Here is a 26,644-nt window from a genome sequence, read left to right as displayed (position 1 = left end):
CAAGTTATCAGGGCCCATTGCCTTTGCAGTATCCAGCACCTCCAACCTTTTCTTGAATTAGCTGGAGACTGACATTTGAGATGCTGCAGACCACTGGAGGAGGCCGAGATGGATCATCTACTCGGCACTTCTGGCTGAAGATTGCTGTGAATGCTTCAGCCTTATCTTTTGCACTGAGGCGCTGGGCTCCTCCATCATTGAGGATGGGAACGGAGGGATGAACGGAGTGATACAAAAGAGTGGTCTAGTTTGGACCAGGGAGCGGCGCGGGCTAATTGTTCCTTGTTTCTCGTTTCAAGGCTTCATTCTATGATCATCTTGCTGGTGCCAGTACAGAGGTGAGACTGCGGATAGTTGGGAACCTGTCTCGGGGGCAGGGAATTCATATGGTGTTCGTGGAAGTGGAAATGACTAGGGTTGGGAAGCATTTTCCGATCGGGGCCATTGTGATCTCCTGGACTCGTTTCGATCGCCTCAGGGGGTCGGAGAGGAATTTCCCAGATTTCTTTTCCCCATATTGGCCCTGGGGTTTTTCACTCTGGGTTTTCGCCTCTCCCTGGAGATCACATGGTCTGGAATGGGGGGGTGGGGGTGAGTTAATAGGTTGTAATGAACAAAGCATCGTAGCTGTGAGGGACAGCTCGGTGGATAGGATATTGGTATGTAGATAGGCTGGAAAATTGGGCGGGGATCCTGGATTCAGGATTCAATCCTGGACCGGGGAGCGGCGCGGGCTTGGAGGGCCGAAGGGCCTGTTCCTGTGCTGTATTCTTTGTTCTTTGTTCTTTGATGGGGATATTTGTGGAGCCTCCTCCTCCAGTGAATTGTTTAATTGTCCATCATTCACGACTGGATGTGATAGGTCTACAGAGTTGGGTCTGATCCGTTGGTCGTGGGATCGTTAAACTCTGTCTATCACTTGTTCTTTTTGCCGTTTGGCATACAAGTAGTCCTGTTTGGTAGCTTCATTCAGTTGACACCACATCTTTAAGTAGGCCTGATGCTGCTCCTGGCATGCCCTCCTGCACTCTCCATTGAATCAGGGTTGATCCCCTGACTTGATGGTAATGGTTGAGTGGGGATATGTCAGGCCATGAGGTTGCAGATTGTGCTGGAGTACAGTTCCATTGCTGTTGATGGCCTACAGCGCCTCATGGATGCCCTTTCTTGAGTTGCTTGATCTGTTCGAAGTCTGTCCCATTTTAGCAGACTGATAGTGCCACACAACACGATGGAGGTTTTCTCAATGTGAAGGCAGGACTTTATTTCCACAGGGACAATCACTCTTACCGATACTATCATGGACAAATGCATCTGCGGGAGGCAGATTGGTAAGGATGAGGTCAAGTATGTTTTCTCCTCTTGGTTCCTTCACCACCAGCTGCAGACCCAGTCTAACAGTTACATCCTTTAGGACCTGACCAGTAGTGCTGCTGCCGAGCCACTCTTGGTGGTAGACTTTGAAATCCCCTACTGAGTACATTTTGTGCCCTTGCCACCCACAGTGCTTCCTCAAGTGTTGCTCAACATGGAGTACTGATTCATCAACCCGAGGAGGACAGTATGTGGTAACCAGTAAGAGGTTTCCTTGCCCATGTTTAACCTGAAGCAAGAGACTTCATTGGGTCCGGAGTCGATGTTGAGGACTCCCAGGGCAACTCCCTCCTGACTGTATACCACTGTGCCTCCACCCCTGCTGAGTCTATCCTGCCAATAGGACAGGACACATTTAGGTATGGTAATAGTGGTGTCTGAGGAGTTATCTGTAAGGATTCTGTGAGAATGATTATGTCAGGCTGTTGTTTGACTAGTTTGTGAGACAACGCTCCCAATTTTGGCACCAGCTCCGAGAAGTTAGTAAGGAGGTCTCTGCAGGGTTAACAGGGCTGTTTGTTTTGCCGTTGTCTTTTGCGGTGTCCAGGTCGATGCCAGGTGGTCCATGCAGTTTCATTCTTTCTTTATTGACTTTGTTGCGATTGATACAGCTGAGTGGCTTGCTAGGTCATTTCAGAGGGCAGTTGAGAGTCCACCACATTGCATGTGACTCCAGAGCCACAGCAGGCCAGATCAGGTAAGGGTAGCAGATTTCCTCCCCTAAAGGATATTAGTGAACCAGATGGGTTTTTTCGACAATGGTTTCATGGTCATCAGTAGATTCTTAATTCCAGGTGTTTTTATTGAATTCAAATCCCACCATCTAATGTGGCACCTTAGAAATCCAAGTACATCTACAGGTTCCCCTCTACCCACAGCATATTACACCTTCAAAGAGCTCTAGTAAATTGGTTAAACGGGATTTCCCTTTCATACAGCCATGCTAATTCTTGCCCATTACCTTCATCTTGTCTAAGTGCCCAACTATAACTTCTTTAATGATTGATTCTAGCACCTTCTCCACGACAGACATCAAGCTAACGGGCCTATAGTTTCCTGATTTCTACCTCCCACCTTTCTTGAACAGAGGGATTATATTTTCTACTTTCTACTCTGATGGAACCTTTCCAGAATCTAGGGAATTTTGGAAAATTCACACCAACCATCAACTACCTCATTAGCCACCGTTTTTAAAGACCTGGGATGAAGTCCATCAGGATCTTGAGGCTTGTCAGCCCGCAGCTCCATCAGTTCGCTCAGTACTGTTTGCCTGTGATTGTAATTTCATCAAGTTCCTCTTGCTTCCATCTCCCAATTTACAGCTATTATGGGAGTGTTTCTTGTATCCCCTATGGTAAAGACAGGAGCAAAATATTTGTTAATATCACCCGCCGTTTCCTTGTTATTGACTATTAATTCCCCATTCTCTCACTCAGTTCTCTCCTCCTCACTTCTTCCAGATCTCTCCCTCTGTCTGTCAGCATAACCTTCTATTCCATCTTCCTAATGGATTATCTGTTTTCTTTTTAAGTCCATGAGCAGAGACCATTTGAACCATTTGCCACAAAGAACAGTCGAGGCATTTACCATTGCATCTTTCAATGCTAAATGGGGTAAATATTTAAAACGGAGGGCACTGGGATTAGTTTACATTGCTGCTGCAAAACAAGTGGCCCAGTGGCCTCCTTCTGTGCTTATGATCTTTGGTTCAAAGTAACAAACTCTTCTGCCTTCCTTTGCCAATCTAATGAAGGCTTAGCCCTGGAACACACCAGTCTTTTCTCACCACCTTCCACCTATTGTATATGTCTGTAACATTTACTGTATTTAACACTTGGGTCCAGTAATGTAATATAGGAGGAGGCCATTCAGCCCCTTGAGGCTGTTTCACCATGCCTGGCTGGCATTTCAACTCCCATTTACCTGTGTGCACCTTGCTATCCTTGTTCAGGAAAAATCTATCAATCTCGCTCAAAAGTTCCAACTGACCCCCTCGGCATTGATGGTCTGGGACTTGGAGGAAAGAGTTCTTGGTTTCACCCCTGAACAGTCTAGCTCAGATTTTACAAGTTGTGGATGGGTTCTGTTCCCCAACCTGAGGAAACCTGGTTCTGCCCTGCCGAATCCATTAGTCACTTCAAACACCTGGTTAAATCATGATTAAACCTCCTGCTCCAGAGGGAAGATAAGCCAAGTCAATACAACCTGTCCCCATTTAACCCTTTCAGTGCTGATATTGTTCTGGTGAATCAACACTGCATCCCAATATTTCCTTCCTGAGATGCAGTGCCCAGAACTGAATACTTCAAGTGAGGTCTGAGCACTGAATAAAAGTATGAGGTGATTCACTTTGGAAGGAGTAACAGGAATACAGAGTACTGGGCTAATGGTAAGATACTTGGTAGTGTGAATGAACAGAGGGATCTCGGTGTCCATGTGCATAGATCCCTGAAAGTTGGCACCCAGGTTGATATGATTGTTAAGAAGGCGTACGGTGTGTTCGCTTTTATTGGTAGAGGGATTGAGTTTCGGAGCCAGGAGGTCATGCTGCAACTGTACAAAACTCTGGTGCGGCCGCATTTGGAGTATTGCGTACAGTTCTGGTCGCCGTATTATAGGAAAGCTGTGGAAGTGTTGGAAAGGGTGCAGAGGAGATTTACCAGGAAGTTGCCTGGTATGGTGGGAAAATCGTATGAGGAAAGGCTGAGGGGCTTGAGGTTGTTTTCGTTAGAGAGAAGAAGGTTAAGAGGTGACTTAATAGAGGCATACAAGATGATCAGAGGATTAGATAGGGTGGATAGTGCGAGCCCAGTGAGCGCGGCACGGTAGCACAGTGGTTAGCACTGGTGCTTCACAGCTCCAGGGTCCTGGGTTCGATTCCCGGCTCGGTTCACTGTCTGTGTGGAGTTTGCACATTCTCCTCGTGTCTGCGTGGGTTTCCTCCGGGAGCTCCGGTTTCCTCCCACAGTCCAAAGATGTGCGGGTTAGGTTAATTGGCCAGGTTAAAAAAATTGCTCCTTAGAGTCCTGGGATGCGTAGGTTAGAGGTATTAGTGGGTAAAATATGTGGAGGTAGGGCCTGGGTGGGATTGTGGTCGGTGCAGACTCGATGGGCCGAATGGCCTCCTTCTGCACTGTAGGGTTTCTATGATTTCTTCTATGATTTTTCCTCGGATGTTGTTGGCTAGCACGAGGGGACATAGCTTTAAATTGAGGGGTGAGAGATATAGGACAGATGTTGGAGGTAGGTTCTTTACTCAGAGTAGTAAGGGCGTGGAATGTCCTGCCTGCAGCAGTGGTGGACTCGTCAACATTAAGAGCATTCAAATGGTTATTGGATAAACATATGGATGATATTGGAATAGTGTAGATTAGAGGGGCTTTAGATTGGTACCACTGGTCGGCGCAACATCGAGGGCCGAAAGGCCTGTACTGCGCTGTTATGTTCTATGAATACAGAACCCTAGATGGAGTCTGACCAAGGCTCAGTATAACTGATGCATTAAATCGAGACCCCCTTAAACAAGGCTAACCTGAATGAATATCTTTGTAACTACCCAATCCCCTGCCATCTCCATATCAATGTACGCTGTGCAATGCCCTAAGCTTTTGTCTGCAGATGCAATCAAACAATTGAAAAGTCTCTTGTACCTACCTCTGTGGCTTATTTTTTTAAAAGTTCAGTTATGGGATGTGGGCATTGCTGGCTATACTCAGCAGATATTGCTCATCCATAATCCTCCTTCAGAAGGAGGGGAGTGACCTTCTTTCTTGAACCACGGCAGTCCCTGAGATGTAGGTACACCCACACTGCTGTTAGGGAGGGCCAGTGTTCTAGGATTTTGACCCAGCCAAAGTGAAGGAACGGCAATATATTTCCAATTCAGGATGGTGAGTGACCTGGAGGGGAGCTTCCAAGTGGTGGTGTTTCCAGGTATCTGCTACCCTTGTCCTTCTAGATGGTTGTGGGTGCTGCCTAAGGAATCTTGGTGAGTCCCTGCAGTGCATCGTGTAAATAGTACACATGGCTGCTCTGAATGTTGATGGTGGAGAGAGTGGATGTTTGTGGAAGGGGTAGCAGTCAAGTGGGCTCTTGTGTCCTGGATGGTGTCAAGCCTCTTGTGTTGTTGGAGCTGCATCCATCCTGGCAAGTGGGGAGTGTTCCATCATAATCCTGATGTGGAGATGCCGGCGTTGGACTGGGGTAGGCACAGTACGTAGTTTCACAACACCAGGTTGAAGTCCAACAGGTTTATTTGGTAGCATGAGCTTAATCCTCACTTGTGTCTTGTAGATGGTGGACAGGCTTTGGGCAGTCAGGAGGTGAGTTATTCGCTGCAGGATTCCCAGCATCTGACTTGCTCTGGTAGCCGCAGTATTTATATGGCTAGTCCAGTTCAGTTTCTGATCAGTGGTATTCCCCCCAGGGTGTTGCTAGATTTCAAGGTGAGTAGCAACACACAAAACAAGGAACCGCTGCCACATTTGATCGTGGATTGGAGTTAGCTAGGGCAGTTTTGACCATTACAGTTAGAACATACATAGAACATTACAGCGCAGAACAGGCCCTTCGGCCCACGATGTTGCACCGACCAGTTAAAAAAAAAACTGTGACCCTCCAACCTAAACCAATTTCTTTTCGTCCATGAACCTATCTACGGATCTCTTAAACGCCCCCAAACTAGGCGCATTTACAACTGATGCTGGCAGGGCATTCCAATCCCTCACCACCCTCTGGGTAAAGAACCTACCCCTGACATCGGTTCTATAACTACCCCCCCTCAATTTAAAGCCATGCCCCCTCGTGCTGGATTTCTCCATCAGAGGAAAAAGGCTATCACTATCCACCCTATCTAAACCTCTAATCATCTTATATGTTTCAATAAGATCCCCTCTTAGCCGCCGCCTTTCCAGCGAAAACAATCCCAAATCCCTCAGCCTCTCCTCATAGGATCTCCCCTCCATACCAGGCAACATCCTGGTAAACCTCCTCTGCACCCTCTCCAAAGCCTCCACATCCTTCCTGTAATGTGGGGACCAGAACTGCACACAGTACTCCAAGTGCGGCCGCACCAGAGTTGTGTACAGTTGCAACATAACGCTACGACTCCTAAATTCAATCCCCCTACCAATAAACGCCAAGACACCATATGCCTTCTTAACAACCTTATCTACTTGATTCCCAACTTTCAGGGATCTATGCACACATACACCTAGATCCCTCTGCTCCTCCACACTATTCAAAGTCCTCCCGTTAGCCCTATACTCAACACATCTGTTATTCCTACCAAAGTGAATTACCTCACACTTCTCCGCATTAAACTCCATCCGCCACCTCTCGGCCCAACTTTGCAACCTGTCTAAGTCTTCCTGCAAACTACGACACCCTTCCTCACTGTCTACCACACCACCGACTTTGGTGTCATCAGCAAATTTGCTAATCCACCCAACTATACCCTCATCCAGATCATTAATAAATATTACAAACAGCAGTGGCCCCAAAACAGATCCCTGAGGTACACCACTTGTAACCGCACTCCATGATGAATATTTACTATCAACCACCACCCTCTGTTTCCTATCCGCTAGCCAATTCCTGATCCAATTTCCTAGATCACCCCCAATCCCATACATCTGCATTTTCTGCAGAAGCCTACCATGGTGAACCTTATCAAACGCCTTACTAAAATCCATATATACCACGTCCACTGCCTTGCCCCCATCCACCTCCTTGGTCACTTTCTCAAAAAACTCAATAAGGTTAGTAAGGCACGACCTACCTGCCACAAAACCATGCTGACTATCACCTATCAATTCATTACTCTCCAAATAACTATAAATCCTATCCCTTATAATTTTTTCCAACATCTTGCCGACAACAGAAGTGAGACTCACCGGTCTATAATTCCCGGGGAAGTCTCTGTTCCCCTTCTTAAACAATGGGACAACATTCGCTAACCTCCAATCTTCTGGTACTATACCAGAGGCCAACGACGACCTGAAGATCAGAGCCAGAGGCTCTGCAATCACTTCTCTTGCCTCCCAGAGAATCCTTGGATAAATCCCATCCGGACCAGGGGATTTATCTATTTTCAGACCCTCCAGAATATCCTGCACATCCTCCTTATCAACTGTAATACTGTCTATTCTACTCCCTTGCAACCCAGTGTCCTCCTCAGCTATATTCATGTCCTCTTGCGTGAACACCGAAGAGAAATATTGGTTCAATGCTTCACCAATCTCCTCCGGTTCCACACATAACTTCCCTCTGCCATCTATAACTGGCCCTAAACTTGCCCTAACCAACCTTCTGTTCTTGACATACCTATAGAACGCCTTAGGATTCTCTTTAACCCTATCCGCCAAAGTCTTCTCATGTCCCCTTTTAGCCCTTCTAAGCTCGCTCTTCAACTCCCTCTTAGCCAATCTAAAGCTTTCTAGTGCACTACCCGAGTGCTCACGTCTCATCCGAACATAAGCCTCCTTTTTCTTTTTAACCAACAAAGAAACTTTTTTGGTGCACCACGGTTCCCTAGCCCTACCAATTCCTCCTTGCCTGACAGGGACATACCTATCACAGACTCGCAGTAGCTGCTCCTTGAAAAAACTCCACATGTCGGACGTTCCCAGTCCCTGTAATCTCCTAGTCCAACCTATGTTTCCTAATTCTCTCCTAATAGCCTCATAATTACCCTTCCCCCAGCTAAAACCACTGGCCCGAGGTTCATGCCTATCCCTTTCCATCACTAAGGTGAACGTAACCGAATTGTGGTCACTATCACCAAAATGCACACCAACTTCCAAGTCTAGCACCTGGTCTGGCTCATTCCTGGTTGGACCTGGTATCCTTGGGTTATGGAGGGTGATCCTGACTACAGTTCTCACTCCTGCTGGAAGTATCCACATGGACAGTGAATGTGGAGCACAGGCTATTGAAGCTCAGCTGATGTTCCCCAAGCCCTCACCAGCTGCTAATCATAGAATCCTTACAGTGCAGAAGGGGGCCATTAGGCCTACACTGACAACAATTCCACTCAGCCCTATCCCTGTAACCCTACGTTTTTACCATGCTAATCCCCCTGACGGGGCAATTTAGCATGGCCACTCAACATAACCCGCACATCTTTGGACTGTAGGAGCACTCTGAGGACAGGGAGAATGTGCAAACTCCACTCAGACAGTCACCCGAGGTTGGAATTGAACCTGGGTCCCTGGTGCTGAGAGGCATCAGTACTTGCCACTGTGCCACTTAGCAGCGACATTGTTGAAGATGATACCACTGAGTGTTGTTTGAAATGGTGAAGGTGGTATGTGCGCTCCAACAGGGGGAGAGAAATGAAAAAATGATGGAGCAAATTTGTGAAAGCGGAAAAAATTCAAATGAATAAAGAAAACTCACTTCTTCTGCTGTAGTGGGTAATGATTCACTTTTCAGCTTGAAATACCATTGGATACAAATTTGAGAAGGAAAATGTTTTGGATTTATGCTTTATGCTGGATGGGAATATTTCTCTGGAGGAATAGGGGAATGGCAATAATAGGCTAATTCTTTCAGAGAGACACATTGGGCTGTATAATTCTTGGGCTGTAATCAGGAGGTCCCTGGCTTTGTGATTTTTACAATTCCCCAATCTCAAATTTATCTCTCAATTTGCACAGGTCACAAGTATTTCATCTTCTTTGACATGAAGGTGGGTGCAAAGTCTTCAGCTAATAATTCTGCCACTTCATACTTGTTGATGACAATACCATCTTTATTTGGCCTAACGCACCCACATTTCCCTAAGCCACTCGTTTTGAATATGTTTATAAAAGCTTTTACTGTTAGCTTTGACATTCCTTGAAAGTTATGTTTCATAGGGGGGTGGCACAGTGGTTAGCACTGCTGCCTTACAGCTCCAGGGACCAGGGTTCAATTCTGGTCTCTGGTCACTGTGTCTGTGTGGAGTTTGCACATTCTCCCCATGTCTACATGGGTTTCCTCCAGACGCTCCGGTTTCCTCCCACAGCTCAAAGATGTGCAGGTTAGGTGCATTGGCCATGCTAAATTGCCCCTTAGTATCCCGGGATGTGGAGATTAGAGGGGTAAATATGTGGGGTTATGGGAATAGGGTCTGGGTGGGATTGTTTAGGAGCAGACTCAATGGACCAAATGGCATCCTCCTGCACTGTAGGGAATCTATGATATCTATCCTTTGTGGCTTGTACAACGGTGTTGGTCTACTGAGTTCTTTCTCTTAGTTCAAAGCTTTGGCTTGCGTTCATTTGCTTACCTGCATTTTTGCCCTTTCAGAAGTTGTTTATTGCTTTGAATATCTCCCACGTGAACAGATCTCTCTCTCTCTCCAATTTAAGCCAAATTCACCGGATTTCTGTTTGTGGGGCTGAACTTTATTTTCTCCGTGTATTTTGATTTCTCCACAGTTGGCGAATCGGGAGCTGCTGAAGGCCGTGGATCGGGAATTTTCAGGAGATGTGCGTGACGGAATGCAGGCCATTGGTGGGTTTTATGTTACTGATACAATCATCAACAATACCCTCTAACCTGAATTTGTCTCCAGATGACGATTATACAGAACATCATTCCCCCCTCACTCACTCTCCTGCTCTCTCGAATCCTCCTCCTACTCCCTCTCTCCTCCCACCACCACCACCACCACCCCCCCCCCCCCCCCCCCCCCCCCCCCCCCTCCCGGCCCGGCCATTCCTCCTCATTCCGCATCTCCACTTGTCCTTCTCTCTCCCTCCCCACCCCCACTCTCTCTCCCAGCATTTCCATCTTTCTGTCTCCCCATCCCCACCCCATGTGTTGTTGCTCCGGCTCCTCCTGCAACATTCTTGTTGACGGGGGTTTTCTTGAGGTTATGTATTGCTAAACTTAAGCTAAATACAGAGACTCATGAAACGCAGTGTACTGATTTTAAGACGTGACTTTTTAACCAAACAATCGAATGGGAGAATGATGAATTTTTCGAGGTCTGGATGAGAGCATGAAGCGGCACCAAAATAGCCATCAATGTACCGGTAAAGGAGTTGTGGGAAGGGACCTGGGTAGGCCTGGAACCAGGAATGTTCCACATACCCCATAAAAAGACCAGCACAGCTAGGACCCATGTGGGTACCCATTGCTACACAGCCAGGCAGAGGAGAGTGGTGATGGATGGGAATTATTCGGGCCCCTTTTCAAGAAAGAAGCAAAGGGCTCGCGGGCTGTCTGGGTGTGGGATGGAGGTGTAGAGAGATTACACATCCATGGTGAATAGGAGGTGGTTAGGGTCTGCAAACTGGAAGCTGTCAATATCACACAGGGCATCCGAGGAATCCTTAATGTAGGTGGGGAGGGAGTGGACCAGAGGAGCGAGGATGGAGTCAAGATGAGAGGAAATGAGTTGATGGAAAAATTCACCAACTTCGCTTCCAGTTTCCACCTCCCCATCACTTTCACCTGGTCCATCTCAGACACTTCCTTCCCTTCCTTGACCTTTCAGTCTCCATTTCCGGCAATAGACTATCTACCAATATGCATTGCAAGCCCACTGACTCCCACAGCTATCTGGACTGCAGCTCTTAAAGGGATGGAGTCCTAATCCTGTAAGGACTCCATGCCTTTCTCTCAGCTCCTTTTGTCTCTGTCGCATTTGTTCCAATGATCATAGAATCATAGAAACCCTACAGTGCAGAAGGAGGCCATTCGGCCCATCGAGTCTGCACCGACCACAATCCCATCCAGGCCCTACCCCCACATATTTTACCCGCTAATCCCTCTAACCTACGCATCCCAGGACTCTAAGGGGCAATTTTTAACCTGGCCAATCAACCTAACCCGCACATCTTTGGACTGTGGGAGGAAACCGGAGCACCCGGAGTAAACCCACGCAGACACGAGGAGAATGTGCAAACTCCACACAGACAGTGACCCGAGCCGGGAATCGAACCCGGGACCCTGGAGCTGTGAAGCAGCAGTGCTAACCACTGTGCTACCGTGCCGCCCCTGTATAATGATGCCACCTTCCCAAGTGGTGCTTCTAATATGTGCTCCTCTTCCTTCAACCATGGTTTCCCACCTACAGTTGTCTACAGGGCCCTCAACACCATGCGATCCATCTCCCACGCTACAACTCTCACCCCCTCCCCTCCCTCCCAGAACAAGGATAGAGTCCCCCTAGTTTTCACATTTCACCCCACCAGCCTCCGCATGCAAAACATAATCCTCTACCATTTTTGCCAACTCCTGCGTGATTCCACCACCAAACACATTTTCCCTTCTCTTCCTCTGTCAGCATTCCACAGAGCCGTTCCCTCCGGGATAACGTAGTCCACTCTTCCACTATTCCCAACACCTCTCCCGTCACTCATGGCACCTTCCTTTGCAATGGCAGAAGGTGTAACACCTGTCCCTTTACCTCTTCCATGTTCATCATCCAAGGTCCAAAACACTCATTCCAGGTTAAGCACTTGCACCTCTTTCAATTTGGTCTATTGCATTCGCTGCTCCCAATGTGGTCTCCTCTATATCAGAGACCAAGCGTAGACTGGGTGATCGCTTTGCTGAGCACCTTCGGTCTGTGTGCAATCAGGACTCTGACCTTCCGGTTGCTGCCATTTTAACACACGATCCTGCTCCCATGCCCACATGTCTGTCCTTGGCCTGCTGCAATGTTCCAGTGAAGCTCAACGCAAACTGGAGGAACAGCATCTCCTCTTCAGACAAGGCACTTTACAGCCTTCCGGTCTCAACATCGAATTCAACAACTTCAGATGATTTACCCCACCTCGGCCCCTTTGTTTTCATTTCATTTAATTTTTAACTGTTCTCTACCTTTTTACTATTTTATTGTCTTTCTTCATTTTTCTTCCTCTCCCCCACTCTTTCTCTCTCTTTTCTCCCCCCCCCCCCCATTTTTCTCCATTTTATCTCTCTCCCCCACACCCCACCTCCCAAACATCTTCATCTGTCACAGCTGACCCTCTCATTTTAACTTCTCTGCCATTTGACCACTCACCTTTGATTCTCTCTATGGGCTGCCATTAGCAGCCTTTCCCCTTGTTTTTGTGGCTATGATTCACCTTTCATTCCCTCACCCTGCAGTGTAATTAGTATAATTATCTCCCACTTGTGCCTTATAGCTGTGACAAAGGGTCATCTGGACTCGCAACATCAGCTCTTTTCTCTCCCTACAGATGCTGCCAGACCTGCTGAGATTTTCCAGCATTTTTTCTTTTTTGGTTTCAGATTCCAGCATCTGCAGTACAAAGAACAGTGCAACACAGGAACAGGCCCTTCGGCCCTCCAAGCCTGTGCCAATCATGATGCCTGCCTAAACTAAAACCGTATGCACTTATGGAGTCCGTATCCTTCCATTCCCATCCTATTCATGTATTCATCTAGTTGCCCCTTAAATGCCGCTGTCGTACCTGCTCCCACCACCTCCCCGGGCAGCGCGTTCCAGACATTCACCACCCTCTATGTTTAAAAAAAAAACTTGCCTCGCACATCTCCTCGAAACTTTAAACTAGTTTGCTTTTTAATTTGTTTTTATCCGAGGAATACTTGTTGTTCAGTTAGAGCTGTCTTCTATAATGACAGCTCTCGCCAGCGCTCTCCATAGTCTAAGATCATTCACTTTTGTGTTAGTGTTCTCAAACCATGATTGTGTTTTCTATTAGTGTAATTTAGCTCCCCTGCATCAATTCTACCATTAAAATTGGAACTCCACAGCTGGCTACTCGGGATTATTCCTCCTCTTTGCTACTTCCCACACTTTTAAAATGCCCTTCATTTGCACACCACATTCTTTAACCGAGCTTCGCATCACCTGTCCACTGAGTCAGTCTCACCCACTCTTTCAATAGGCTTTCAGTCTTCACTTTTGTCTTGGTGTCCATTTTTCTTATTATGTCTCTATGAAGCACCTCTGGATGTTTCTCTGCGTTAACTGCTCAGCATAGAGACAGAATGGTCCGTAAAATTTACCGAAACCACCACCTTCAACAAAGAGGAGACTGGTAATTCAGCAGGAGAGGGAGGGAAGAGTGTCGGAGAGAAGCTTGCGTTTGTTCATGGTTGGAAGTGATGTTGAAATTTTCCTTGTGTTTTGTTGTCTTGTTGTGAGGCCGCTGCTGTTTGAGAATTTATCCTCGCTCTTTTGTCTTGCAGTGCAATGTGTGATGAACCGCCCAGCGTTCTTCGCTGAGAAGCTCTATAAATCCATGAAAGGACTTGGCACCAGTGACTCTACCCTCATCCGAGTTATTGTCACTCGCAGTGAGGTATGAATGCGTATCCATGGCAGCGCATTTCTGTACAATAGTTTTGTTGGTGTCGACTTATTATCTCCTATGATCTGTAATGTGCGGCTAACTGGGTCAGTGCCACTTCCTCAGCTGGCTAAACATCCTCCACATCTGGAAAGTCCTGGGTTCAAACCCAATCTAGGCTCAATTTACTTAGCAAGTTGTGATCTAGCACTGCGTCCCCTGCGGTGATCTAGCGCCATGTCCATGCGGTAATCTAGTGCCGTGTCCCCGCGGTGGTCGGTCTCTCTCACACCAGTTTATTAATCAAGCTGTGATCTAGAATGTACCAGTGAATTCAAGAGTAACTTAGACAGTTAGGTTTGTGTTTGAAAAGGAAACATTTACAGGAGTGTGGGGTAAGAAGAGGGACATTGAGGTTATCTGGATAGCGCTTTCACATAATTCTGGGTTTCCTGCTGGAACTGTAATGGGGATATGATGGCAGATATTTAGCAGGTATCTGGGCATTTACCCAGAGAGTAACAGACCATGAATTGAGCTTGAGACCATCGAATCTATTTGCTCGGTTCGGTGTGCGCCTGTAGTGTATATTTTTTACTTCGCTGGTGGGCATTGCTGGCTGCTCTACATTTATTGCCCATCCCTAATTGCCCTTCGGGGGGGTATTTAAGAGTTAACCTGGGGTTCCATGTAGGCCAGACCTCGTAAGAACAGCAGATTTCCTTCCCTAAAGGACATGAGTGAATCAAATGATTTTTAAAAAGTTGCTTTATAACTCCGGTCACCAGTCCCATTCTGCTTCCTGGCTGAAGTTTAATGTTTGTGTTTTGTATCTGTCCATTACATAGAATCACTACAGTGCAGAAGGAGGCCGTTCAGCCCATCCAGTCTGCACTGACAACAACCCAGGCTGTGTCCCTGTAACCCCACATATTCCCTCTGCTAGTCCCCCTGACACTAAGAGTCAATTTAGCATGGCTAATCAACGTAACCAGCACATCTTTTGAACTGTGGGAGGAAACCGGAGCACCCAAAGGAAACCCACGCAGACACAGAACGTGTGAACTCCACACAGTGTCCCGAGGTCAGAATAGAACCCAGATCCCTGGCACTGTGCTACACATTGTCTGTATCTTTAAGATCTGGCTGGCTGTAGGGGTTCGCATTCTAATCAGTATTCTGTAACTTGATTTTGTGTCTCTGTGCCCTGTTTGAGAGCACATTTCCACTCCATCTGACGAAGGAGCAGCGCTCTGAAAGCTAATGATATTTGCTACCAAATAAACCGGTTGGACTTTAACCTGGTGTTGTTAAAACTCTTACTGTGTTCACCCCAGTCCAATGCCGGCATCTCCACATCATGACTGCTAACCACCATGCCAGCATGTTGCCAGGGTTTCTAGCCTTGCTTTCTGGCTGACTCTGTTGCCTCTCCTCTCTCACCCTGATTGCCACTGCAGTGCTACTCATTCTGTCCTGGTGTCTGCTTGTTTAAGTGTCCCTTCAGTAGAATGCAGCTTCCCACAACCTACAAGCCAGCTATCAGCCAGTCTAGAGTTGATTCTGTTACATTTTTAGGGCATGTGAAACGTTGCTTGTGTTTTTTTCCTGAGCTGTGATTTCTTTCTACTGCCCACAGATCGACCTCGTTCAGATCAAGCAAGCATTTTGGGAGAAGTACCAGAAGGGTTTGCGTACAATGGTGGAGAGTGATACAAGTGGAGACTACAAACGCCTGTTACTGTCCGTTATCGGCAACTAATTCTCAAAACAATAGTAAGAAGTCTCACAACACCGGGTTAAAGTCCAACAGGTTTATTTGGTATCATGAGCTTTAGGAGCACTGTTCCTTCATCAGGTGAATCACTTGATAAAGGAGCAGCGCTCCGAAAGCTCGTGATTCCAAATAAACCTGTTGGACTTCAACCTGGTGTTGTGAGACTTCTTACTTTGCCCACCCCAGTCCAAGGCTGGCATCTCCACATGGCTAAAAACAACAGCCTCTGGGTGACTTGATTAGTGTCTCTGGAGGCAGATGGGGACAATGTTGCTTCTCTGATCATTATACACTTTATAAATTTATCATGTGCGGACAATGTAGTAGTAGTGGTGTTGGTTGGATTTTCCCCTCCAGGTGCAGCAATGTGGTGTGGCCGGGTTGGGAAACTTTCCTGTCCAGGCTGCTAGCTGCCCCTGCGGCCTTTGTCCTCTGCAGTGGCAAGTAGGGTGCAATCTGCTTACCCTCACTTTCTTAACGGAAAGAGCTAATCAAGCTTCTAGGATAAGTTTCCAAGATATTACTTTGGAACTTGCTTTGAAACTATAATGCTCTTTTACATTGGGGAACTATTATTGACCAAGTTTTGATATTCAGATGAAAAATGCGGTGTAATGGTTTGTGCTGGTGACAGGAAGGTTATTCTCAGATTTATTTTCTAATGAGTTTGAAGTTTCTATCGTTTCAGTTCTGTATGTCACGTTCACTGGAGGCCCACGTTTCATTTGTCCTACAAACAGTTCAAGGCTCGGCAATGAGATGCCATTAATCTGCGGTCCCAGCTTTTGACCGTTTCCTGCCCCCCCCCCCCCCCCCCCCCCCCCCCCCCATTCCTTTCCATTACTTGTCCCGAGCATGTCTGGGCCCCAGCTACATTCGTGCAGCTTAGAGTTTTCAGTACTACCTCATCAGTGCGCGCTCCTCTCGTGGAGAGATCTCGCTGATCATTCCGGCCAATGCATCGTCCTGTCAAAGTCTTGAATGGTCTAACATGAAATATTGTTTCTAAATTATTTAAAGCAAGTGTCTTTTTTTTTTAAAAACTGGGAAATATTTCAGAACAGTGTAGGACATTCATCCCCAGTAGCTGTTGTTATTCTCTCTCTCATCCTACGTAGTCTGATTTAAAAAAAAAAAATATTGCGTTCCCTGAATTAGTTAGTGCATGAAACGTGCTTTCTCTCCAAACATGAAACTGAACACAGCACATTACTGCGGGTTTGGCTGTGAATGGTGGAAACAAACTCTTTGTTGCTGAGGGAGGTCCCTCCAGCAGCCTCTGCACCCGCTTCCGCCCTCCTGACATTAACAGGATTGTGTCTCTTTAACAGAGAGGTGACCCTCAGCATTGCACAGACTTCCAGTGTCTCCTGATAAACATTGTCTTACACCCTATATATCCATGCACTGCGTTCTTCTCTGCTTGCAACACAGACGTATATTATCATCTGCACTAAGATGAATTTAAGAATTCTATATTGTAGCCATATATTACTCTGCAGCGATATATCTCTATGCAATGTGTGCTTTGTGCCTTGTATACGAATGCAAATTTAGATTTAACTTTATATTTCTAGCATTGAAAGCAAAGGATATATTCTGTGCCCCTGCACTTTGGTTGTAAATGTGCCCCTTCTACAGTTAGGGTCCTGGGGAGTGAATTTGCTAAGTGGTTTCCCCACTGGACCTGAATATGATATTTGCCATGAATTAACATTTTTTTCTTTAAGTCTGGATAGACTGCCAAAACCCACCTGTGATTTTTCTAAGCTTCATTTCACTCGCTTCAAGATTTCAGATTTGGAGCTGTTCTGAAATAATCTTTCCCCACACAGCTTGAGTTTTGATCACGACTAGTTTCAGTCCTCCTTACCTCTGCCTGGCCTCCCAGATCAGTTCACTGTCCCTGGGCAGTGTTAAACAGGGACTGAGGGGAAATGGGAATGTGCTGGGGTAAAACTCCAGGACACTCTCGTGCTGGGATCCAGGTGATGAAACATCACGGATAAAACTGACCCTCAGCAATGTTAATATTTCAGTAAACTGAGCGTGCCCCGACAGGGAAACGAGAACAGAAAGTGTCAGTGGAACGCGAGTGATTGCTCACTACTGACCCCTGCTGGGAAGTTTGGCAAGGACCGGATCTTGTTTGTTGGAACAGCTTAATGATGAACACTGAGAAACTTTGCTGCAGTGGAGGGGGGGGAATGGGTGGGGAGGGGTGTGAGGACTTGGCTTTAGCCCATTTCAGCTGTGCAATGGTGCAGCCTTGAACCCACCCTGAACTGAGTCGCACTGACCGAATTTAAACTTATCATGGCTCTGATTTTCTCATTTACAATTCTGTTGCCAATATTCTCATTGACATGTTTAAAGATTTTAATGTTACCAAAATGAAATCACTGTAAAATGCCCCTATGAAATGAAACACCGAATTCCTCTGGTTTCTCTTTTGACAAAAATGTTTCAATTCCCAGTGCTATATTTTGCCAATAATAATGTTAAACAAAATAAAACATTAGTGATCTGGAGCTTTAGTTTGAATTTCTTGCATCCTAAAGCTGTGCAGCATGGGAAGATATCTGATAACTTGGAGTTATGTTGAGTTCACAGGACAGTCATTCCGTCCGAAGCTGTTCAGTTTATGCTCCAAGAGGCTCTTCTCATCCCGTCTCGTCTCCCCTGTATCTCATTTTCTATTCCTTCCTCCCTGGCGTGTTTATCCAGCTTCCCCTGAATTACATCTTTGCCATTCACCTCAGCCACTCTCATTCTAATCACTCACCTGACAATGGAGTTTTCTCCTGAATTCCTTATTGGATTTATTATAGAACAGTACAGCACAGAACAGGCCCTTCGGCCCACGATGTTGTGCCGAGCTTTGTCTGAAACCCAGATCAAGCTATTACCTCCCTATCATCCCGAAGTACTCCATGTGCCTGTCCAATAGCTTCTTAAATGTTCCTAAAGTTTCTGACTCCACTATCCCTGCAGGCAGTCCATTCCACACCCCAACCACTCTCTGAGTAAAAAATCTACCTCGGACATCCTTCCTATATCTCCCACCATGAACCCTATAGTTATGCCCCCTAGTTACCACTCCATTCACCCGAGGAAATAGTCTTTGAATGTTCACTCTATCTATCCCCCTCATCTTATAAACCTCTATCAAGTCTCCTCTCAACCTCCTCCGCTCCAAAGAGAAAAGCCCAAGTTCCCTCAACCTTTCCTCATAAGACCTACCCTCCAAACCAGGCAGCATCCTGGTAAATCTCCTTTGCACTCTTTCCAGTGTCTCCACATCCTTCTTGGAGTGAGGTGACCGGAACTGCACACAATATTCCAAATGTGGTCTCACCAAGGTCCTTTACAGTTGCAGCATAACCCCCACGGCTCTTAAACTCAAAACCCCTGTTAATGAACGCCAACACACTATAGGCCTTCTTCACGGCTCTATCCACTTGAGTGGCAACCTTCAGAGATCTATGGATATGAACCCCAAGATCTCTCTGTTCCTCCACATTCTTCAGAACCCTACCTTTGACCCTGTAATCCATATTTAAATTTGTCCTACCAAAATGAATCACCTCGCATTTGTCAGGGTTAAACTCTATTTGCCATTTGTCAGCCCAGCTCTGCATCCTGTCTCTTTGCAGCTGACAACAGCCCTCCACCTCATCCACTACTCCACCAATCTTGGTGTCATCAGCAAATTTACTGATCCACCCTTCAGTCCCCTCCTCCAAGTCATTTATAAAAATTATAAATAGCAGAGGACCAAGCACTGATCCCTGTGGCACTCTGCTGGTAACCAGTTTCCAGTCCGAAAATTTTCCATCCACCACCACCCTCTGTCTTCTGTTAGATAACCAGTTACCTATCCAATCGGCCAAACTTCCCTCTATCCCACACATCCTTACTTTCTTCATAAGCCAACCATGGGGGACTTTATCAAACGCCTTACTAAAATCCATGTATATGACATCAACTGCACTACCTTCATCTACACACTTAGTTACCTCCTCAAAAAATTCTATCAAATTTGTGAGGCAAGACTTGCCCTTCACAAATCCATGCTGACTATCCCGGATTAAGCTGCATCTTTCTAAATGGTCGTAAATCCTATCCCTAAGGACCTTTTCCATCAACTTACCGACCACTGAAGTAAGACTAACCGGCCTATAATTACCAGGGTCATTTCTATTCCCTTTCTTAAACAGAGGAACAACATTCGCCACTCTCCAGTCCTCTGGCGCCACCCCCGTGGACAGTGAGGACCCAAAGATCAAAGCCAAAGGCTCTGCAATCTCATCCCTTGCCTCCCAAAGAATCCTAGGATATATTTCATCAGGCCCAGGGGACTTATCAACTTCCAGATTATTCAAAATTGCTAGTACATCTTCCCTCCGAACATCTACCTCCTCCAGCCTATCAGCCTGTGACACCCTCTCTTCCTCAAAAACATGGCCCCTCTCCTTGGTGAACACCGAAGAAAAGTATTCATTCATCACCACCTATCTCTTCTGACTCCATGCACAAATTCCCACTGCCGTCCTTGACTGGCCCCTTGACCCACCTTTCTGGGGAAGGTGGGACCTGTACCAACAGGACGGGGTGCACCTGAACCAGAGGGGCACCAATATCCTGGGAGGGAAATTTGCTACGGCTCTTCGGGGGGGGGTTTAAACTAATTTGTCAGGGGGATGGGAAAAGGAGTTGTAGTCCGGAGGTCAGTGAGTGTAATGAGGTACTGGGAAGGGTATCATGGTCAAAGGTGGGTACCAGCAGACAAGAAGGTGGGTTGAGGTGTGTCTACTTCAATGCAAGGAGCATCCGAAATAAGGTAGGTGAACTTGGGGCGTGGATTGGCACTTGGGACTACGATGTTGTGGCCATTATGGAGACATGGTAGAACAAGGACAGGAATGGTTGTTGGAAGTTCTGGGGTATAGATGTTTCAGTAAGTGTGGGGTAGCTGGTAAAAGAGGTGGAGGAGTGGCACTGTTAATCAAGGAGAGTGTAACGGCTGCAGAAAGGCATTTCGAAGGGGATCTGCCTACAGAGGTAATATGGGCTGAGGTTAGGAATAGGAAAGGAGCGGTCACGTTGTTAGGAGTTTACTATAGGCCCCCAAATAGTAATAGAGATGTGGAGCAAGAAATTGCTAAGCAGATTATGGATAGGTGTGGAGGTCACAGGGTAGTTGTCATGGGGGACTTAAACTTTCCAAATATTGATTGGAATCTTTATAGGTCAAATAGTTCGGATGGGGCAGTTTTTGTGCAGGAGGGGTTCCTGACACAATATGTGGATAAGCGGACAAGAGGTGGGGCCACATTGGATTTGGTACTGGGAAATGAACCGGGCCAAGTGTTGGATTTGGTTGTGGGAGAGCACTTTGGAGATGGTGACCACAATTCGGTGTCTTTTGTTATTGCAATGGAGAGGGAGAGGGCCATACGGCAGGGCATAGTTTACAATGGGGGGGGAGAGGTAATTATGATGCAATCAGGCGGGAATTAGGAAGCATAGGATGGGAACAAAAATTGTCAGGCAAAGGCACTAATGATAAGTGGAACTTTTTCGAGGAACAAATACTGTGTGTCCTTGATAGGTATGTCCCTGCCAGGCAGAGAGGAAATGGCCAAGTGAGGGAACCATGGTTCACAAAAGAGGTGGAATGTCTTGTCAAGAGGAAGAAGGAAGCGTATGTAAGGTTGAGAAAACAAGGTTCAGTTGGCTCGATGGAGGTCTACAAGTTAGCAAGAAATGAGTTGAAAAAGGGGCTTAGGAGAGCTAGGAGGGGGCATGAGAAGTCCTTGACGGGTCGGATCAAGGAAAACCCCAAGGCTTTTTACTCTTATGTGAGGAATAAAAGAATGACCAGGGTGAAGTTGGATTTATTAGTGACTATTTTATCTTGTGATCCCTCAGTGCTGGTCGCCACTCACACATCTTCCCTACGTCTACCCTATCAAACCCCCTCTTAATATGGAGGTCTCTATCAAGTCACCTTTTTTATTCACACATGGGACGTGGGCATTGCTGGCTAGACCTGGCATTTATTGCCCATCCCTAAATGCAGCCTTGAACCCACTGCAATCCCTGTGGTGTAGGTACACTCAGTGCTGTTCAGGAAGGAGTTCCAGGATTTTGATCCAGCCACAGTGAAGCAATGGTTGATATATTTCCAAGTCGGAATGGTACGTGGCTAGGAGGGAAATCTCCAGGTGGAGGTGTTCCCAGGTCTCTGCTGCCCTTGTCCTTCTCGATGGTAGTGATCGTGTGTTTGGAAGTTGCTATTTAAGGAACCTTGGTGAGTTGCTGCGGTGTATCTTGGAGATGGTACACACTGCTGCCACTGTGCATCGATGGTGGAGGGAGTGAATATTTGTAGAGAAAATAGAACAAAGAACAGTACAGCACAGGAAACAGGCCCTTCAGCCCTCCAAGCCTGTGCCGCTCCTTGGTCCAACTAGACCATTCGTTTGTATCCCTCCATTCTCAGGCTGCTCATGTGACTATCCAGGTAAGTCTTAAACGATGCCAGCGTGTCTGCCTCCACCACCCTACTTGGCAGTGCATTCCATGCCCCCACCACTCTGTGTTTTAAAAAAAACATCCCTCTGATATCTCAGTTATACCGCGGCCCTCTCACCTTGAGCCCGTGGCCCCTCGTGATCGTCACCTCCGACCTGGGAAAAAGCTTCCCACTGTTCACCCTATCTATGCCCTTCATAATTTTGTACACCTCTATTAGGTCTCCCCTCATTCTCTGTCTTTCCAGGGAGAACAAGCCCAGTTTACCCAATCTCTCCTCATCGCTAAGACCCTCCATACCAGGCAACATCCTGGTAAACCTTCTCTGCACTCTCTCCAATACCTCCACGTCCTTCTGGTAGTGCGGCGACCAGAACTGGACGCAGTACTCTAAATGTGGCCTAACCAGCGTTCTATACAGCTGCATCATCAGACTCCAGCTTTTATACTCTATACCCTGACCTATAAAGGCAAGCATACCATATGCCTTCTTCACCACCTTCTCCACCTGTGCTGCCACCTTCAAGCATTTGTGGACTTGCACACCTAGGTCCCTCTGTTTCTATACTCTTGATGGCTCTGCCATTTATTGTATAACTCCCCCCTACATTAGTTCTTCCAAAATGCATCACTTCGCATTTATCCGGATTAAACTCCATCTGCTATTTCTCCGCCCAATTTTTCAGCCTATCTATATCCTGCTGTATTGTCCGACAATGTTCATCGCTATCCATAAGTCCAGCCATCTTCGTGTTATCCACAAACTTGCTGATAACACCAGTTACACCTTCTTCCAAATCATTTATTTATATATATCACAAATAGCAGAGGTCCCAGTACAGAGCCCTGCGGAACACCACTGGTCACGGACCTCCAGCCGGAAAAAGACCCTTCAACTGCTACCCTCTGTCTCCTGTGGCCAAGCTAGTTTTCTACACATCTAGCCACCCCTCCTTGTATCCCATGAGCCTTAACCTTCTTAACCAATTTGCCATGAGGGTCTTTGTCAAATGCCTTACTGAAATCCATATAGACGACATCCACAGCCCTTCCTTCGTCAACCGTTTAATCTTTGCTGATGGTTCTAACCCCTCACTTCTGGTATCATAGAAAGAATCATAGAAACCCTTCAGTGCAGAAACAGGCCATTCGGCCCATCAAGTCTGCACCAACCACAATCCCACCCAGGCCCTACCCACATATCCCTACATATTTACCCGCTAATCCCTCTAACCTACACATCTCAGGACACTAAGGGGCAATTTTAGCATAGCCAATCAACCTAACCCGCACATCTTTGGACAGTGGGAGGAAACCGGAGCACCCGGAGGAAACTCACACTGACACGAGGACAATGTGCAAACTCCACACAGACAGTGACCCAAGCCAGGAATCGAACCCAGGTCCCTGGAGCTGTGAAGCAGCAGTGCTAACCACTGTGCTACCGTGCCGCCCCAGTGATCATCCCAGTGATTTTTTATATTATCAGTGCCTTTACATCCTTTTAATAATTTGGAGACCTGAACTGAGTGTGATCGAACCAAGGTTCTACAGAACCTTGAACTTCTCTGATTTTTAATTTTAATTCCTCTTATAAATGCACCTTCTATTTACATGGTTAATGACTTTATCAATCTGTGTTGTAGTTTGTGGTGATGTGTGTCTTTATTCCCGGATCATTCTGCTCCTATACCTCATTTCAACCCCCCTTTTCTGACATTCTTGTTCTTCCTATCAAAATGAAGCACGTTACAATTATCCACATTGAAATGAATTCAGCAATCGCGTGACCACTCTGTTTCTCTTTTTCTTCCCTCTACAGAAACCTGATCCCAGGGGCTGTTTGACCACAGGCAGAGTCACTTCTGTGTGTCATCCTCTCTCAATGCTGAGTGTATTTGTAGATGAACAGAATGCAGTCCACAGTTTGCCACTGTCCCTTTGTACAACTTGATTCACAGTGAGAATCTGGGATGTGGGAGGGGGTGTAAGATTTGATGTTTGAGCCTGCAGAGTGAGATGACCCCTGCCCCCCCACCTCAGCCCCTCTCAGAAGAAAGAAAGTGTTTGATTCTGGGTCTGCTCAGCAAGACCAAACTGCTACGATGCACCATGTAGTTGAATGGCTTATCAGATGATTCCTGTCCAGATTTAAAGTTGAAGGGTAGAGGTTTACCAGGATGTTGCCTGGTCTGGAGGGTATTAACTATGAGGAGACATTGGATAAACTCGGCTTATTCTCGCTAGAACGACAGAGGTTGAGGGGTGACCTGATAGAGGTTTACAAGATTGTGTGGCATGGACAGAGTGGATAGTCAGATGCTCTTTCCTAGGGTAGAAAAGTCAAGTACGAGGGGACATAGGTTTATGGTGCGTGGGGAAAAGTTTACAGGAGATGTGTGAGGCAAGTTTTTTATAGAGGGTGGTGAATGGAACGTGCTGCCTGGAGAGGTGGTGGGAGCAGGTACAACAGTGGCATTTAAGGGGCAACGAGACAAATACATGAATAGGATGGGAATGGAAGGATACGGACTCCGTAAGTGCATACGGTTTTAGTTTAGACAGACATCATGATCGGTGCAGGCTTGGAGGGCTTTTTTGATGTATAACAGAGTGACCAGTGTCTGAGGAAGGAAATAAGAACAGAAATAGGCAGTCCCAGGAGAGTCATGGCTTCTGGATTTTTCAGTTCATTGTGTTAGATGGGTGGCACAGTGGGATAGTCGTTAGTGCTGCTGTCTCACCGCTCCAGGAACCCGGGTTCGGTTCCCGGCTTGGGTCACTGTCTGTGTAGAGTTTGCACATTCTCCCTGTCTGTGTGGGATTCCACTAGGTGCTTCGGTTTCCTTCCAAAGATGTGCAGATTAGGTGGACTGGCCATGCTAAAATGCACGGGGTTACAAGGATTGGGCGTGGGTGATGGGCCTGGTTGGATGCTTTTTCGGAGAGTTGGTGCAGAATCAATGGGCCGAATGGCCTTCTGCACTGTAGGGATTCTATGGTTCTAAGATGTCAGGCACTGAGTAACCTGTCCATCTTGTTTGTGTCACATCAAACAGTTCCTAAACAGGCAGTAATGTTTAAATTGTGCAGATTGCAGTTACTTCTACAGGTTCGCACCCTTCATCTCGACTGGAGTGAGAGAAATCCCTTCTTGATATCTTTGGCATTCTGTCGTTGTTGACCTTCAGATAGTGAACAAACTGGCACAGTGCCCAGGGCACAATGTGCCTTCAAACATGTTACACTTCCAAGATCTCAAATTTATATCCATGCAGCAACTGCTCCTGAATTTCACTCTCCTGTCTGGGAAATCCTGGGATGGGAGCCTGGTATTTTGCAAACTCTTTCCTCCAGCGATGTTAGCTGAGAAACTGGATTCCTGCCACCAGAGAATGTGACAGTCAGCAGGAAGTGGGATTGAAACTCTGATCATCCAGGAACCATCTGCTGTGCGATAGGGAACACATTTAACTAAGTGCCTGAGGCTTGTGTGATTTAACTGTGGAATATTCTCCCTCTTCTCCACTCAGACTCTAAATGAAAAGCAGATCTGAAGCTGCAAAGTAAAACTCTCTCCCAGGGGCCAAAAAATATCAAAAACCCATTTTCACGTCATCTTTGAGAGCAGACACCCCAGACATAGAGAAAAACATGAGAATCTCTGCAGCCTGACCTTTATCCTGCTCACACCCCAAGCCCCCCCAAACCCACATAGCCCCCCCCCGAACCCCCCACACACACCCTGCAACTCCACGCACGCACCCACTCCCCCTAACTCCACGCACGCACTCCCTCCCCCTAACTCCACACACGCATGCACTAACTTCCATCCCCAGCTAAACCCTCCCTGTTCCAGACCAGCTCCCCTCTCCCTTGTGGGCAACTTCACCTCCAAACAGATTTGACACTGCACTCCAACCCACGATACCCCCATATTGAGGTACCAACTGTGACGAAATGTATTTCTGGAGGTTTCATCACGTGACGCGGTTCCAATCATAGAAACCCTACAGTACAGAAAGAGGCCATTCGGCCCATCGAGTCTGTACTGACCACAATCCCACCCAGGCCCTACCCCCACATCGCTACATATTTACCCACTAACCCCTCTAACCTACGCATCTCAGGACACTAAGGGCAATTTTTAGCATAGCCAATCAACCTAACCCGCACATCTTTGGACTGTGGGAGGAAACCAGAGCACCCGGAGGAAACCTACGCAGACACGAGGAGAATGTGGAAACTCCACACAGACAGTGACCCAAGCCGGGAATCAAACCCAGGTCCCTGGAGCTGTGAAGCAGCAGTGCTAACCACTGTGCTACCGTGCCACCCCAAGCTCCATGCATTCGTCGTCCAAAACATCCACCCATGTGACACACTTTTTTAACCAATTGGAATGCAGAGAGTCTCATTTGCCCAACTGGATGATGCTTGACTGTCAGCCAAACAATCCTTTCTTTCCCCCATTTTCAATATTTTTATTTCTGGTAAAGTGAAATGGTCCAAGAAAAAGGTATTTAAAAACAATTTTCTATCATGTCCCGATGGTGTTTCTCCAGGGTTACAGACAGCGGTGTCCCAAAGAATGATCTTCAATTCGTGGAGTTGTGAACTTTGACGTCGACCTTTTAATTGATCACAACTTTACCCCTCAAGTAACCAGACCAAGTCATGGAGTTCTATTAAACAT

The 26,644-nt window shown here is 46.8% G+C and overlaps 1 protein-coding gene across 1 annotated transcript in view; it reads left to right on the top strand.

Moving 5' to 3' along the window:
- The window catches only part of LOC144480361 (annexin A7-like), a 90,674-nt gene extending 72,735 nt beyond the window's left edge, over positions 1-17,939 (top strand). The window contains exons 11-13 of the mRNA XM_078199784.1: positions 9,798-9,873; positions 13,531-13,643; positions 15,271-17,939. Of these exons, the coding sequence (XP_078055910.1) occupies positions 9,798-9,873; positions 13,531-13,643; positions 15,271-15,393 (312 nt within the window). The 3' untranslated portion in view covers positions 15,394-17,939. The remainder of the gene's footprint in view (positions 1-9,797; positions 9,874-13,530; positions 13,644-15,270) is intronic.
- Positions 17,940-26,644: the final 8,705 nt, after the last annotated feature.

The sequence above is a fragment of the Mustelus asterias genome, chromosome 28 (assembly GCF_964213995.1).
Source record: "Mustelus asterias chromosome 28, sMusAst1.hap1.1, whole genome shotgun sequence".
NCBI classification, from domain to species: domain Eukaryota; kingdom Metazoa; phylum Chordata; class Chondrichthyes; order Carcharhiniformes; family Triakidae; genus Mustelus; species Mustelus asterias.
This window is presented reverse-complemented; position numbering and strand designations above follow the sequence as displayed.